This window comes from Tachypleus tridentatus, chromosome 3, assembly GCF_004210375.1.
Source record: "Tachypleus tridentatus isolate NWPU-2018 chromosome 3, ASM421037v1, whole genome shotgun sequence".
NCBI lineage: Eukaryota > Metazoa > Arthropoda > Merostomata > Xiphosura > Limulidae > Tachypleus > Tachypleus tridentatus.
The window spans coordinates 79603377-79621657 of record NC_134827.1 but is presented as its reverse complement, the minus strand read 5'-3'; the positions used below and the strand labels follow the sequence as shown (position 1 = coordinate 79621657).

The following is an 18281-nucleotide window of genomic DNA, read 5'->3' as shown; positions in this document are numbered from 1 at the left end:
TTTCACTACTACTTAATTTATCGGACAGATAATGACGTCATATGAAGAAAAACAAGACATTTCATAAGAGTAATGTCATGGTGCTTTGATTTCGTTGTATTTACTCTTTTAAGATTACTCAACTTTCTAATATTCATGGCGCTAAAAATTGCTGTGATTTGATCTTGTATGTTTGTTGTTGTTGTTGAATTTCACATTAAGCAATTCGGGATTTAAGCCATGGGTTTTGATTTAACAAGGAATAACACTATGTGGCAAAATTTTTACTTTTTCTTGTTCTTGGGCAGAAAGTGTTATTTCCCAATTGCTTATGCCTGAAGTAAATGGAAAAGACCTATTTTTCTTTTCAAACTTTGCTTTTGTGACCTGGGTGCGTCTAACAAAAACATGATGCGAGACTATATTTGGGGGCTGATACGTAAAAGTGATTTACATTACAGTCGCAAATCTCGAAAAACTACTCACTTTTAAACATTATTCTATAACTTTAGTATAAATACATGTAAATTTTGATTCTTACGTTGTTTCATTCAGACCTTATGTAAATGAAAATGTGCAAATTTGCCAGTATTTACATAGAAAATAGGTTAATTTCTAAATTTCATTATCCAGGTCACAAAAGCAAAGTTTGAAGGGAATAATGGTCATTTTCTGTACTTTTACAACAGAAGCAATTAAGAAATAACACATACTATCCAGAAACAAAATTTGCGTTACATAGTGTAATCGTTAACTTATCTGGTATAGCGATTAAAACAAAATACTTTTCCTGATATTTTAACGCAAAAGTAACAAACTAGCGACACTCACTAATATTATCCCTAACAATTAGTTAATTTAAGCTTAGCAAATTTATATTTAATTTGATGAAGATCTGTGGGAAAAGTTCTAAACATTTTCGACGGAACAATCACTAGGAGATTGAAAAGTGATGGCTAAATTTTTGTACAAATAAAACGTTTCCAGCTATTAATTTTTAAATTTGATATTATCTATTTCTCATGATCATTAATTAACAAGTCCGTATTAGCTGGTAACTTTTTTCCCATTCTTTACTTTTTAGAAACCGTTTTAAAGAAATTGTCTTTAGTTTGTGACCACGATTTCTAATAATTAAATTCTAAATAGAGATTGTTTTTATCGTTAAACGTCAAGCATAACCCATACACGTTACTAACAATGTCATCCTATCTGTATCAAAGTTTTACTAATTGGTGGATAATAGTGTTTCTAGGATATAAAACTACTGTAATAAGTTTGCAAGTCAACCTTAAAACGTGTGCAATTTAGTGGAATTAATTGCAATATTAGTAATATTTGTTATTAATTTTTTATGTATGAACTAGCAGATGGAGTGATATTTAATCTAGCGAGACACGTATGGAAAATGGAAGAACAAAGATTGGCAAGAAAGGTGGAAGAACGGCGAGAAGTATAGGAAAGAAGGGAGGCCTAAAAGACTAGGCACAAAGAAAGTGTTTTATTAAAAATAACAAAAACAGCCATAGTTCCACGAACAATTTGGAACTTAAGAAAATTTATTTCAGAAGCTGAAAAGGTAATTCTAGGATTAAATCCAAATATTTTCTTAACAAGATGCTAGTGGTTGATTTCTAGTAAGGATAAGTTTTACATGTAAAACGTAAATAGTAACTAACCGTTCATTTGTTCCGGAAGTTTCCAAAATGAAAGTTATGTGAACGAATTTTTGATGCAAGATTAATATTTCGTTTTTTCAAGTTTCCTTTAAATTATCAAGATTATAAATAACAAATAAAAATAAATTTCTTGAAACAACAAAAAATCGTTCTCTGATTATGCAGCCTCGACGCCAACTCTAGCAGCAGCACAGATAGCCAGTTGTATCGTTCGGTGCTTAACAACAAACAAAAGATTTGGTTATTTAACAATTATCAGTCATTTTGAAGTCTGGAATATGTCTGATCGATGTTTCAACAGAGTTGGCAGTAAATCAGTGTAGACTATTAGTTTTTAAAGATTATTTTGAAACGCGTTGCAACAGTTTTTTGTTCCTTGTACCTTAGTTTCATATTTTGTTCATGCATCAGCTGTATTGTTCGTTTTTGAATTTCGCGCAAAGCTACACGAGGGCTATCTGTACTAGCAGTATCTAATTTAGCAGCGTAAGACTAGAGGGAAGGCAGCTAATCAGTACCACCCACTCCCCATTCTTGAGCTACTCTTATCAACTAATAGTGGGATTGATCGTACATTATAACTGTAATTGAAACATCTAACCTCAGCAAATCTGATCGTTCATACAATTTTATAAAAAAAAATTGGGACTTTAATGTACCCATAGCGCGTTATAATTATGTCAGTTTTAACCTCTGAAATGAAAACACAGTTCTGTTTTATCAACACTCAAGTAATTACAGTTTTAAACCTTAAAAAACAAACTATTTAATTCAGTAGCTTTGGATTAGAATGACGAAATGTGTTCCAACAATATTACAAATGCTGAAACATTTATCTCGTCTTTTAAATTTACAACCGTAATCACATTTTCAAGCTAAGTGTTTATCATACAAGCAAATTAATCACTAAACGGCAGTAAGAAGTTCAAAGTAAGGTAATAATAAAATTACTACTCGAGTAAAATATGTTTGTTACTACCTGATTTTATAACAGTTTGGATAATTCTCCCAATAATTTAGGGCGCACATTAACTGTATACTTTAACAGTATCATATGAAGTCACTAAAGATACTGTCGAAACTTGACAGGCTAACGAATTTTCGTTTTTTTTCGCCAACTGCGATTCTTTAAAAATGTCATAATCTACATTAGAAACTACATTTCATTAACAAATAATTCACTATTTATGATGATTCATCTTGGTGAAGAATCGGCAGCTACAACCTCGTTACCATAACAAACCCAAGTAAACTAATGTCAACAACGATTTTCTGTGATATTCTGCAATTTAAATTATCGGTCATTTGTGTTAATTGTACCTCTAGTAAGCCTTTGTAATAAACGTCATATGTATTAAAATAATTAAAGGTTAATTTTTTTAGTTTAGTAATTAACTCATTAGTTAGATTTAAATAACTAGAATAGTCAATCTACGATACTTGTTCGTACAAAACAAATGTTATTGAAACTTTAATACAAGAAGGTAGTGTTAGTTTAAATTCTCTACATAAATTATTGTGAAAGCGATTACGTACAAACAACTCAAATGTGCATGCAATAACATGTTTTATGGGGAAAAACTATTTGAGGTATACAAAGTCATTTGCAAAAATGTATAGAACGGTGCGATTTTCATTCCACTTTTATAACGGAATATGAACTAATTTTATGTGATAAATGTTAGTTTATTTTGAATAAATAACAATTACGTGCCATTTAAAAATTAAAATAAATCATAGCAGATAGTTAAAGACCATTTAATTTTAACGTATTTATTAGTTAAAAGAAAACATTTTCGTAATGGTAAGATACAAATGTTTCTGGTTACCACTGTGCATTCAAATATATTGTGAACTAAAAATAATAAATATAAAAATATTGAGGTTTTTCATATCTCAATAAATCCTAAGACTACACATTTACAAATTACATGATTGATCGTATAATAAACACACTTGTTGGGCTTACAAAACACGTATTACACACACATACAAAATGAAATAAAATAATAAATTTAGAAATGTTTTCTAGTTTTGCAGAGTACGATAGTACAATACGAGTACAAAGTTTAAAACGACAAAACAATCTACCAAATATTCGTACGGGCAGTAAAGCGAATAAAAACAATTATATATCGAACATAAGATCAATAAAATATTATAAAAACTCAAGCATGAGTTTCTGTCATTTGTCTTACATGTATAAGCTAGTATTCTTATCTTTACCATTGTCCAGCCACTCAGAGAGCCAGAACATATATCAGGCTTGTTTTCAATATAATACCGTAGTAAAAGATCGACAAATTAAAAACGACTTTGGGAACTGCCAAACTGTTCGTTTATTTTTAAAGATAAATGAGCACAACTTTTTCCTTTATACATTAAGAGTTAGATTCTCATTTTAAAAACAATCTTTGGCTGGTTATGAAATTATTTTGTAAATCTGTTGAAGTGTACTTAATTTCGTTCCAAAGCAAAACAGATAATTAATATTCCAAATTACTGCCTTAAGATACGTATAATGTTCGCTCGGTACCTGTCAAACGATTATAATTTCATTATTTTAAACTGACAGCTCTTACACTATAGTCAAACAACCAGTTATTTCAAGGTAATAGCTCGTATAAAACACTAACGTTTCGACCTTGTACAGGAATCAGGTTGGTTAAAAGTACAATAAATTAAACCTTTGATTACAAACAATAGGCACGTCTCCAATAAAACAACCTGGTAATTATTAAATATTCCGTTAACATCACAAACAATATGCACGTCTCCAATTAAACAACCTGGTAATTATTAAATATTCCGTTAACATCACAAACAATATGCACGTCTCCAATAAAACAACCTGGTAATTATTAAATATTCCGTTAACATCACAATTTCTAACAACAATCTTAACAAAAGCTGCTTCAGTTTAAGCATTGTTTAAATATTGTTTACTTTGCCACCAGCACTTAAAACATGTAACAAGAAAAAATAAAAGTTTACAAATAACCACTGTGAATATATCACACTCTAGTCTCTTTCCAGAACCTCATACTCTCACGGTTCGAAATCAAAGAAAAATCTTTTGAATCTAACGAACAATTGCTCCAATGTACACAAGCGTTGGAGTCCAAGGTTTCGAAAGACTGGGACATGCTTTCGTTTTCCAGGAATATTAATTCTCTCCGTTGCTCGTCGTAAAGTTCATCAGCAGGTATGGTACTTGGAGTTCCTGTCAGCTCGTAATCTGATCTAGAGAGGTGGTCAGATGAATGCACATTTTTAAAATATTCTAAGGAATACTGTTTTTGAATGTTCACGCTTTTCTCATCATACGGATACAAAACACTTACGGATACTAACACGCCTCCGGTAAATACTAATATTACTCCTAGAAGAAGAAAGCTAATCCAGACAATCCGATCTTTCCATGGTGTAAAACTCATACTGGCAATCATCAGTCCAAACCCGCCACTAACAAGGACAGTTCCTGTCATATAGCACGCCAAAACACACGGATGTTTCATGTTAAGTTAAAAAATGGACGTTCTGAAAAAGAACTAAATAAACCATTTAAGTTACAAAATGATATATCCAAAATAACTTTATGAAACGTATATGAAAAACGTTACTAAATTTAGCCCATGACTACAACAACAAAGAAACAGATCCAACACTTAATACATCACTTAACGCATAACATTTCACTACACCAAGACGCCATATTCATTTATAGATCACATAATCTGTTAATTTAGTTTCGAAACAAAATTCATTCAAATATCGAAAACGTAATAAAAGTTTACAGCAGTTATAAGAAAGTATTATCCAATGTCATAAAACTGAAAAAAAAAAAGTTTATATTAAGAACAAACGTTTCGCAATAAAACAACAAAAACGTACGTGGCTGTTTTCTGTATTAAACTAAATACTTGTACATCAATTTCACCTCAGAGTTGAGTTACGATAGAAAGAACAACGTCTAGGTTATAAGTATTAAAAGAAGAGATAAAACAATTGCACCGCCACCTATGTAGAATTATAATTCCTCCACTAAGTTTGTACCATTACCGTAATTTTAACCTCACAAGATTATCGATAATCCGTTAGTTTCAAATAAAATGATTCATAAAACTGCTTCGTATAAATTCGCCAGAATATTGAAAAAACGCAAATTTCAACACGCCGTAACTATGAGAGCTTATTTTGTAACACCATATAGACTCCAGAATATATGTTAACTTTTTGTTAGTGTATCAAAAATTTGAAAGAAACACTTTTGATAAGTATGTGTTTTGCAAAATTGACACAAATTAAAAAAAGAAAATATATAACGACAAAACTTGAACAGACAGTTCAAGTTTCCCTGAACTTCCCATTTCCCCTCGATCTCTAACACTCTTCCCTCTGGAAAAACTAGTGAAACCCTCCCAGACATACAAAATACTACCCCTTTAAAATCTACACGTGTCTACAAACACCGTCAAATTAGACACGTTAAGTGACATATGCATACAAAATTAGATGCACAAAGACCAACAGTGACTGGCTGATGAAAACAAGGTAATCGAAGTTGATAGGCCATCTTTAATTAAACATGTAAAGTTATCAGGATAACAACAGATTAGGAGGCGTAGCATTCATGGATCTCCAAGATTATCTCATTGAAAACAATCTCATGAACGTGGGTCTGCCTGTTCAAAGAAATATATTTTATGTTAATTTGTGGACTTCTGAATCAGTTCGTTGATTTACCGGTGTCAGAAATTGTGTAGTTTCCAGTTTACAAGTAGAGAAAAATTGCTCAAACTTACTTCGTAATACAGTAACGAAAGCAACACGATTTAGAAATGTATATAACAAATCGCTTTTAATCGTGGGTGATTTTTTTATTGCTCTTTATAGTACGTAAACTTTCATCGCGTTTATCCCGCAACGCGCGTCGTAAATGCGAAAGAACTTCAGCTGGGAATAGATTAGGTCGAGTTAAGTCTAAGTGATGTAAAGCTTTCATATCGAATGGTGTGTTTATTATTATTTAATTAACGTCGAACCATGGTCTCTCTTTACTGAATTTCGCGTTAAGCTTCTAAGCGGCGCTATCTGCGCCAACCATCGCTAATTTGAAAGTGACAGACCAGAGGGGATATATTGCTAGTCGACACCACCCACCGCCAGCTTTTCGGCTACTTTTGCCAAACCGCACAGTGTGCTTTGACCATTATTCTTATAACGTACTCATGACTTAAACTAGCTAAAAGCGATTTTGTTTTATGCTCTAACGAAATGTGAATGGAAACTGATCCAAATGCAAATCACTTGTCCACGGTCTCCCCATTTAACGTCAACAACCACGACACAACTGGTTTATCACTGCATAAATGTTCGGTCGAATCTACTAATGTACTAATATAAATAAATGTTTCTACTAGCTTCAAGCGTACTCATTCGTTGACAGATTACATAAAAAAACAACACACGAACAGATAACTTTAGTTTTCAACAGGTTGGTAAGACGAATAAATATTGTGCAGTTTGTACGAATTTACTTTAGTTAGCGATTAAAAACTGGAACAGACTATAGTAACCAAATAAAAGTATTAAAATGTAACGTTGCGGGGTCTTAATTTTTCTTGCCTATTGCTGTTCTAGACTAATTCCGCAAACTTTTACATATTTTTAGGCTTAGCCAAATGTACAACACCTTGGTCTGAATTTTAAAGAAATAATAAATTCTCACAATACTGTAAATTTTAACAAATTTTGTTTTGCTCGTGATACTTTTACTCTTAGCCATACACTTATCACGGATAAAATACCAAACTTTTTTCATGAAATGAAATAATTATGTATCGCACAAAAAAAACTACCTAGCTGTATTTCACCTTTTATTAATTTGTACCAAGTAATTGAATGAAGTAGTGTGTGTTATTATTAATTAAACTTCAATACATTGATCAACCAGATAAAAACCTACATATTTCTAATTTCCTACGTTAACAACATGAAACAGTAAACAGCAAACAATACTGCCAAAGCTGTTAACCTTTTACGAAACAGAAATATCATAATTCAATTAAAATACAACCATTTGCGATATACCATACTTTTCAAATCTTTCAGAATTCAGTAACTTTAAATTGTAACTAAAAAGCGATTATTATTAAACTCAAGAAAAATATTCTCTGATATAAAAATTTCATTAAAATAACCTCAACTTACGCATATTTTGCTAATCGTAATACTAGTAATAGCATTAAATCCGTGGACAGTACTGAATGTAAGTCACGTGACACTGCCACAAACTAGCATACTATAATTTATAACATGGGTAAGAAAAGTAGTAACAGAGGGACTGTATGTACAAATTTATTTCTTCACGTTTTACGAATTAATAGTTTATTTGTACTGTTATTAAGCACAAAGCTACACAAACGGCTCTCTGTTCATCATGGATATCGAAACTCCGTTTCTAGCAGTATAACTTCGCAGACAATCCCGCTGTGGGGCACGAACTAATAATTCAAATTACGTTTTGGGATAGTTAATATTCACATATGTTTCACGAAATTTTATGCAAGACTGGCGTTTAGATATTGCCAGATGCACATGAGAAACAACTGCATATTTGAAAGTACCATATTTCAAGTTAATCAAGAAACTGATATATATATTGAAATAAATAAGGTACTATTAGACACTTTATAAAATATTTTATTAACAGGAATCTTGTCAAACTTCTGGCATTGAGAAAAAATTATTTTAGGGCTTTTATAATGACGAAAGGGTGAACAATGGTCAACTTTATTTTTCTGCCACTGGAAGTTCTCTCTCTCGTTGCATAGACAACAAAAACAAAAAAGTGACAGTAACCCTACCAGTGAGTGATACGATTTGTGAATCCAAGAGTTTGGGTACTTTAGCGCAAAAATGCATCCCACGCTTTTCGGACGTAGGTATGCTATTCGACCAGACAAGAGTTGGTGGCGGGTGCTGTTGACTGCTTGCCTATCAGTTATGAGAAAATGGCTCTTGTGATGTTTCGCCCAAAATTACGAACAACAACAACAAACAAACATTCTTCATTTTCGTTTGGCAAACTACAAAATGAATCAATGAAAACACCAGATTAGTGTGGTCACTACGCTTGCATAAGCAAAAAGAAAATATTAAACGTTTCAGATCAGGTTTTGATAGAAACTACCACAACCTCAAATTATTTCTCGTTCACATTAATGTGGAAAAACTGATTTCTCCCACTTGTGACAAGATAGTTTCGATCAGGAAATATGTCTGAATTCTTTGAACGTGTGTGAATTTGTGAAAGAAAGAGACTGGACATATTGCAAAAATACAGTGAAACTAATTTCATTTCAAAATACAATAACACTTTTGAAACCGTGAGTTATAATAATCTTTTTTATTTATTTGCAATTGTTTTTTTTACTCTCGTGTTCAGTCTCTTGTATGAAAATACTTTATTTTATTTCTTGATCCTATTAGATTTGAATCCAGTTTGTCTTAAACCTAAATAATTTTAATCCAGTAGAGTTTCTATTTTGAGGATAAAGTAAATGTTACGGTTTAAAGTGTAAAGATCGAAAGCTTGTGAAGCATTGAAAAGCATTAGCTATAGGCCTAAAATAAAATTTTTACCACAATGTTGATTTCTAATCAAAAATGTACTTGAGATAAATACAGAGTGAGGGAAGACACATCGCTAGTTAACGTATTTTAGGCCTGTTGGTTCCTGGAGCTTTGTCCCATTTCGATATGTAAATATAATATTTAAATTGTTAAAACATACGCGTAAATATTTTCTGAAAGATTATTTTATTTATCACCGTCTGGACTAATTGTTGAATTATGGTAAGTTTAGCTTATTGAGCAGTAACTTGTAGTAAACAAAAGATAGACTTAATAAGCTGTTGTTAATTCTGTTAACATCGTACCTGTTGTTGTCAAGTGGTTTGACAATATAAACAACCACAACCACCGGGCTTGCTCGAAGAACCTTGGTGTTGTGGGAAGGCTTCGTCGACGTTGGGTGTAGTATATAGAGTATAGTTGAAATAGTAGTTTACATTTCTCCAATTACTCACTCGTTGTTGGTTTCGTTAAGTGGAATCTCTAGGACATGTACATAGGAACATGTCCGTATATACGTATTGATAAATTAAAACTGTAATAAGATTCATTACTATAAACGGTTTTATTTGAATGTTATAGTTTGATGAGGAAGGTCGAGTAAGACATAAAGATATATGTAACATTCAGAAACTTTACACCAGAAATGCCATTGTGTTTAGCTGTAGTCTGTTTGAATTTAGCTTTAACTGGACTGACAGTGTCAGTATATATTTATCGACCTGTGTTTAGCTATGACTGAACTAGCAATTAACGCGATTGGACGATTGTGTTTTAATCAAATTGTTTAGTAAGGCCCAAACATTTATTTGTGAAACACTGCTAAAATTCAAGTCAGTACATCCGCTGTGAAAGAGTTATTTATTAAAAACGAAAAAAAAAGAAAGAAAAAGGAAACTGATGTTTCAAAATTATAAATTTACTTTGAAATAAGAACTTAAAATGAAATTATATGAACAAAATGATAAGCCGGTTTGTATATTCATGTATTCATAAAACTTCTGGAAATGTCACTGTATTTGGAAACTACATTTAAAAACGAACCCACTGTAAGAACTCAGTAAGTACAACGGTTTGTGTTGACGAGGGTTTAAAGTGATATAACTTTCGCTTCACGATTTCCTGAGCTGAAAGCGATTTTTTCTCCTGCATTCAGATGTTAAGTCTATACATATTGTTCGCCCAAAATATCCATATTAACATGTGTGTTAGCGTGATACACATTTTGGTTTTTCGATTTTATATTTCCATATTTGTGTGTTACATTCTTAGTCAAACTCTCGAGCTGCTCTCGATTTTTCACGTTGTTGATTTCATTTACCAGTCCCGAACTGCCTTGATAAACGCACTTGAGATGTTCATTAACTGTTTCCGCTAAGTAGGGAGCCATGGAAACGGCGATGTTCATAGACGATAGTATGGAAGCCATTAAAGTTTCCAGGGAAGATATCTTTAGACTACTGCTAGTGTTCGTCTCTGTTGAAAGTTTTTGCAACATTGTGTGAGAAGCTGTAATTTCTTCTTGCTTCACGTGTTGTTTAGTGACCGACAGCTGTTCGGTCTTTGGGGGGTGGTTGCACTTTTCTTCACTTTTTTCTTCATTTGAGGTTTCTGGTCTGTCATAACCGCAGCACGCCCAGACGATAACTCCAAACAAAACTGAGAAAATTACACCAAGAAGCAGAACAATGTATATTGTTTCCATCTCAACCATTCCGATATTTGAAATCCACAAATAAAAACTATCTACCTAAGGATTTGTGTGTCACGTGACTTCCACGGCAACTTAATTTCCGTTCCACAGCATGCTACGAAAGAAAAATTTTGTTAGTCGTGTTTACAACTTAGCAACGTAAGAGATATGTTAGTGTCTGTCAGCTTGTACCTAGTTAACAATGGTGTTAGGAGTTGAAGGGTGTATCTACTCAACAATAGTTTTATTACAGGATATTCTATCAACCCGTACTCTCTGTCTAAAGCATGTTTTTATATTTCAACCAAAACATAAATATGTGACTATTAACGAGAGTTAATTACAAAAATAAAAGAAAGAAATTTATTTATTATGAAATTCTCTTTTTGATAGGTCTGATTCCAATTAAATATAAATCTGTCTGTCAGCTTGTACCTAGTTAACAATGGTGTTAGGAGTTGAAGGGTGTATCTACTCAACAATAGTTTTATTACAGGATATTCTATCAACCCGTACTCTCTGTCTAAAGCATGTTTTTATATTTCAACCAAAACATAAATATGTGACTATTAGAATTAATTACAAAAATACAAGAAAGAAATTTATTATGAAATTCATATCTGATTCAAATATAAATCTATTAATACGTATAGAATGATTGTAAAATTCACATTCGAGAAACAATTATTCAGGTAAAGCAAACTATTGCTAGATAGAGGAAGGTAAGAACTAAATCTCCTTAACTTTCGAAGAGAGATGAGTTAGATAAAAATCTTTGTTTAAAATGTAGGAGAAACCAGTTGAAACTTAATATCTATAAATGAAAAAAAACTGTTGAACTTATAATGATTTAAGCTGAAAAAAATTAGATGAGGGTAATTATTCTAATTCCTGATAATAATTTTAATTATGTCCTGATTAACTTTTCACTGAAGTCAAAGATAAAACTAAATATTTCTATTTCCAATATTGTTTTATCTATTTTTGTAATTCTTTTCAAAAATATAAGTTATTTTTGGGTTTTCCGGGAAAAATCCGCATTCACAAACCCTCTGTTATAATTAGTTTTTAATGAATTATATCATAATTGTGAATCAGTAACGTTGTATTATGTATTGTTAAATGTACCATTTATTAACAAGGGAACTTCATTCTGCTTCTTATGTGTAGTAACTATTACGTTATTGAAGTTAAACCAAATATCTTTATCAATCAACGACTGCTGTTAATCCACGAATAATATATTTCTAACTTCAAATAGTTCAATTTTTCGCAGACAAAAATTAAACGTATATATGTGATCACGCCCCTTAACATAAATATCTATGTACTTTTTGTTTAATATACACGGATTCGTATAGTGCATTTTTAATTTGACTAATTAACTGTGTTCTGCTTAAAGAAAAATTAAAGTTAACACTCATCAGAAGAATAGTCATATTTTATGGGTTTAAGTATTGATTCGACTAAATGTTTCCTGGTCAGTAAGTGAACTCAAACGTTTGGATTATTTGTTAGTTATAGGCCCGGCATGGCCAAACGCGTTAAGGCGTGCGTGCGACTGATAATCTGAGGGTCGCGGGTTCGCATCCCCGTCGCGCCAAACATGCTCGCCCTTTCAGCCGTGGGGGCGTTATAATGTTACGGTCAATCCCACTATTCGTTTTTAAAAGAGTAGCCCAAGAGTTGGCGGTGGGTGGTGATGACTAGCTGCCTTCCCTCTAGTCTTACACTGCTAAATTAGGGACGGCTAGCACAGATAGCCCTCGAGTAGCTTTGTGCGAAATTCAAAAATCAAACAAACAAACTTGTTAATTATTTTCATGTTGGGAGACATTTATTTACGGTGATTTAATTATAAGAAAGAAACCTTATACAAATGCAAATATGCATTATTTTGATGTCATTTTCTACTTGTCGGTGATATAACTAAATGTATCAAAATTCAATACAAAATTAAAGTCTGACATAGCTGCGATAAGTGGTGTAAGTTATACCAGTTTAAAATGACTCTATGAAATTAGCAGTTCAAAACGGAACCTCTGTGTAAGTTCTATTAGTCTAAAGCTATCCTCTATATAAATTCTACGAGTTGAGAATTACTCTTTATGTAAGTTCTACCAGTCTAAAATTATTTTCTATATAAGTTCTACCAGTTTAAAATAAACCTCTGTGTGTGTTCTACCAGTTTAAAATAAACCTCTGTGTGTGTTCTACCAGTTTAAAATAAACCTCTGTGTGTGTTCTACCAGTCTAAAGGAATCTTTTATTTACATTCTACCAGTTAAAAATGACTCTCTGTGTAAGTTCCACTAGCCGAAAAACAATTCCCTATATAAGTTCTACCAGTTTAAAAAGTCTCTCCGTGTAAGTTATACCAGTCTAAAACTATCATCTATATAAGTTCTATCAGTTTAAAATTGCCATCTATGTAAATTCTGCTAGTCTAAATCTATTCTTTATGTAAACCTTAACAGTAAATAAATGACTATGTTAATTCTACTGCTTGAAAACTATCCTTCATATGAGTTGTACCAGTCGAAAAATGACTACATAAATTTTACCATTCTAAAACTATCCTCTATGTAAGTTCTACAGTCTAAACTATCCTTCGTGTACGTTTTACCAGCTAAAAGTGATTCTTTACGTAAACTGTAACACTTTAAAGTTTAAATTAAATTTTATCTCTGCTATAAATGTTATAAGCGAAAGTCAAGAATTAACAAGCTGTTCAAGTTAACTGAATTGTATTGGTTATTACTCTGTAAAGTGTCAGTTGATACTTACTTTGTAAAGTATCAAGTTAGGCTTTGGTGGTAGTGAGGATACACGTGTTTCAGAGAAAAAAACTTATTTTCGTTTGCTTCTTCTTTCTTAAGCGTATAATATATATATATATATATATGTATATCGGAGCTGGAAATTTTGTGATAAATGACCACTTCGTAAATATTAAATAATTAGTTAAAAACCAAGGGAAAGATATATTCAGTATATTTATCTGTCACTTAAAATTAATCTGTCAAATATACAACACAAACCTTACTATTTCACGTGGAGCGAGGGGTTTTCAGTTTCACTCGCGTGTCAGCCACGAGACTGGAGCCGCCAGCACAGATACTTTACCATATAATGATGTTCGCGAAAGTGACAGAACTTGTCATCTAGACCCAACTAATGGAATATTCACAAAAAGGATGCGTCTGTATTGGCGCATAGAAATGTTTCCGTTAGGTCATAATAGCCAATGAAAGTGTTCCAGTTTGAGTAATTTGTAACGAATATCCGTTATAGTTTTAGAACGAAAGTAGAATTTTTTTTCTTCCAAGACGTTCAGTTCTGTAACATTCGTTACTGTAAAAGTTTTCGTATATTATTATTATTTTTGTATGTGTATATAATAAATCATGGTTATTCGCCATTAGAAAAGGTTGTGAAAAAACAAACAAACAACAACAACAAAAAACGCGGTGTTATGATGTTCCAGAGCATCACATATGTGAAATTAGAAACCCATATTTATTGGGCCGAGTACTGTCTAGTGGTTAATAGTGAGCTGCAGAACAAAGGGTCCAACCTTTGAGATACGACGTCCCTGAGCCTGTTCCACATTTTCAGCTTCAGGCGTGTTATAAAAATGACAGTCAATTCCGTTAATCGATTTAAAAACAACAGCCGAATAACTGTACTACATTTTGTTAGAAATTCAAATTATGGTCATTTGTACCCGGATCCAATAAGTCTCTGAAATGAGGTTTGGTTTGAATTTCACGCAAATTCGTTGGTAAAAGAGTAGCCCAAGAGTTGGCGGTGGGTGGTGATGACTAGTTGCCTTCTCTCTCGTCTTACACTGCTAAATATTAGGGACGACTAGCGCAGATAGCCGTCGTGTTGCTCTGCGTGAAATTCAAAACAAACCACACCAAGCATTTGCTTCTGCGCATGTCAGACATAGTAGATACAGGCGATAATAAAACAGTAGATTTGAATTCCGCACAAAGTTACAGGAGGAATGTATCCCTAGCCGTCTATAACTGAGCAATAATAGATTAGAGGGAAGGCAGCTAGTGAACATAACCCACAGCCGACTCTTGGGCTACTCTTTTACCAATGATTAGTGGGCTTGATCGTTGTGTTTACAACGCCTTCACAACTGAAGGAGTGGGTATGTTTGATGATGGGGATTCGAACCTGTGACCCTCAAATTGCAAGTCGAGCGCCTTAGCCATCAGGCCATTCTAAGCCTTATTGCCTCGAGAATAGATGATATTCAGGACTAGGGGTCTAAATCTCTATCATGTAAGTCGGTAGGTATATAAACCAACTGTTACCAATAAACTTGGTAGTAAAACAAACCATGTTAACCAGTTCCGCTGACATCGCGACAATGTAACAGATATATATATGTATGCATTTCACTTTTGTACACCACATTTTGGTGTCCTGACAATTATATCGTTTAACGGATAATAACGACGCAATTTCCAAAATAAATATATATTAAATTTAAAAAAAAATAATTTATAACTGTGGCTCAACGTTAAGCCTGAGGCCTTATAATGGTAGAAATCAAAGACTGATCCCCGCAGGAAATATATTTTTACATTTAGCACGTAGTGGAGTCTATTGCCATCACGTATGTTATCGTTAAAACAGCCTGAGAAATAAGTGTTAGTTTCTGTAAAATGGGAAATTTACTTCTTATTTCCATTTTTAAACATCAACAGTTTAGGTACTTCTGAAACATGAGTTTATTTTATCAGTTCCAAAATGATGGGTTGGGTTAATAGCTTGTGGACTAAATGCTACATTTTTGGATTCGAGCACAGCGGCAGGCATAGAACAGGCAACCCATTGTGCACTTTCGGATTTAATAACAACAGAACTATGTGTGTGTGAAACTTGGAAGAAATACTGACTGGGCTGTCATATTCCGTAACTTCACACACACAAACTGTGCTAGCCTCTACAATTAACTTTGCTAAAGTTAAGTTACATAAAAAATTGTCCATATTGTAACCTATAACTCTACTTTAGTGACCTACTATTATTAGAAACGGATATCAGTGTATTTATAATGAGACATTAAAAGGTGCTTGAAAATACAGTGCGTTTTGTACACTGTCGATAGGAAAGAAGAAACATTATAACCACAACCGAAACTCGAACTGGGTCGATTGAAACATGGTGTGCGTGCGATACGTACTCCCCCGTCTCCGAGACACGCCCAAGTAATAGTATTGATTTGAATTTTAATATGTCAAACAACTATTCGCTTTCAAATTGTAATAAATCTATATTTCTCAGTTTCTAGCACAGTCACCAGTGTTTTCAGTATGGTCAAGATTGCCCCTAACATTAGCGTGTGTGAAGGGCAGATTTCGACATTCGCAGACAGTTTTTAGATTAGTATGTCAAAATATACACCTTTCTGTTTTCCTGTAAAAATAACATCAACAATAACTCGCAGTGTTTATATTGTTCTCTTAATAACACTCAATGTTTTATAATAATAACCCTCAACTGTCTGGTGGTTTAGTTTCACAAGGTGACTTTACTCCATCATTTTGGTATTGTGTTTATGAAGGGGAATGGATGCCCTTGCCTTATGAAGATAACAGATCTTTTCTTAAAAGGTTTCATCAGAGAAAATGTGGCCTAAAGAGAGATGACCAGTGAAATGTCGCCACTTTAGTCCATTTAATGAAAATCTGGTTCCAGTTTCTTTACCCGTGTTTTGTAGTCTTCTAAGGTACTTTTTTTTATGTCCAACATTCTAACAATGAGGCTGAGAATACGCTTAAAAGAAATCTTAAAATTTTGCGTAATATTATCATAATGGGATCAGAACCACAAAATATTTATCATATAGTTGTCATCATAAGGTCATGATTTCTAAACATTTAGTATAATATTGTAGTCAAAAAGTAGGAATTACTGAACATTTACCATAATGTTGAAGCCTTAAGGTCAAGATTACTGAATATTCGATACAGTGTTGTAATAATGGAGGTAAAAATGCTAAACATTTATCATAATAATTTAACCATGTGGGTCCATGAGTACTAAACATTCATCATAATGTTGTAACCATGGGGGACATGACTACTGAACACTAATCATAATGTTGTAATTATGGCCATCATGACTTCTAAACATTTATCATAATGTTGTAAACATGAAGCCATGACTACTAAACATTTGTCATAATGTTTTAATCAAGGGGGCCATGATTACTGAATATCAGGGACGTAGATCCTGGGGGGATGGGGTATACATCCCCCTTCATTTTAGACTGTATTTTAGCCTGTTGAGTCATCTGAAAAACAGATTCCAATTATGACAAACAAGCGTCTGAAACTTTCCGATATTAGACAGTTCTGCAAACCAGTTACTAGTACTACAAGTGACAATGCAAATGCAGATAATCCAACAACCTCAAGCAAAGGAATAGAAACTTGCTATACAGAGGAAATACCATGTTTATCAGAGGACGAGTCTGAAAATGCTTGCGCAACTATTGCACATCATGAACCACCAGATAGTTGTGAAACAAGTTTGTACACTAATGAAAAATCTGACGCTCCACAGATACAGTGTGGAAAGCCATATCATCCAGATGCACAACTAATACCACGACAGAAAGTAAAATCTCAAAATATCAACTTCCAGGGCAAGTGGTTTGATGAGTTCCCATGGCTGCACTTCGACAATCAGACTCAAAAAGTCATATGCTTTTATTGTGCTAAGGCGGAAAATAGAGGCCTTTTCACAGGGAAAATGGAGAGGCCAGTGGAGTATACCTTCATATCCATCGGTTTTTGCAACTGGAAAAAGGCAAAACAAAAATTCAACGAACACCAATCCTTCTCTCAGCACAGATTCGCTATATCTCCAGAAGGTTCACTTGATGTAACTTCAGTGACTGTCCAGCTACATGATGGAAAAAAAAAGCAGCAGGAAGAATGCAAAAGAAGTCTAGCCAAAATATTCAGAAGTTTACGTTTCTTACTGCGTCAAGGTTTAACATTACGTGGGCAGACTGATATGGAGGGGAACTTCCTGCAGTTAATGAAGCTCCTGGAAGAGGAAGATCCTGAGTTGACGGCCTACTTGTCAAAGAAAACCACATTCACATCACCCCAGGCTCAGAATGAAATAATGGAGATGTTCAGCCATCAAATACTGAGGAACATAGCACACGAAGTGCAGCAATGTAAAATATTTGCATTAATGGTTGATGGCACTCAAGATGTTACAGGTGCCGAACGGGAAGCAATGTGTGTACGATA

General features: G+C 33.2%; 1 protein-coding gene across 4 annotated transcripts; it reads right to left on the bottom strand.

The window, feature by feature from the left end:
* Nucleotides 1-3410: 3410 nt before the first annotated feature.
* LOC143247299 (uncharacterized) lies at nucleotides 3411-14179 on the bottom strand. 4 transcript variants are annotated; one of them, XM_076495095.1, is made up of 4 exons: nucleotides 14036-14175; nucleotides 9602-11104; nucleotides 4510-5209; nucleotides 3411-4385 (listed from the first exon to the last, which is right to left on the bottom strand). In XM_076495095.1, the coding sequence occupies exon 2, from the start codon at nucleotides 11008-11010 to the stop codon at nucleotides 10462-10464; it is 549 nt and encodes a 182-aa protein (XP_076351210.1). In that variant the 5' UTR covers nucleotides 11011-11104; nucleotides 14036-14175; the 3' UTR covers nucleotides 3411-4385; nucleotides 4510-5209; nucleotides 9602-10461. The 4 variants fall into 4 exon arrangements, 3 of the variants coding, with proteins under 3 accessions (XP_076351210.1, XP_076351209.1, XP_076351208.1); XM_076495094.1 differs by having other exon boundaries at nucleotides 3411-5209; nucleotides 14031-14179; XM_076495093.1 differs by having other exon boundaries at nucleotides 3411-5209.
* Between the last annotated feature and the right edge of the window lie 4102 nt (nucleotides 14180-18281).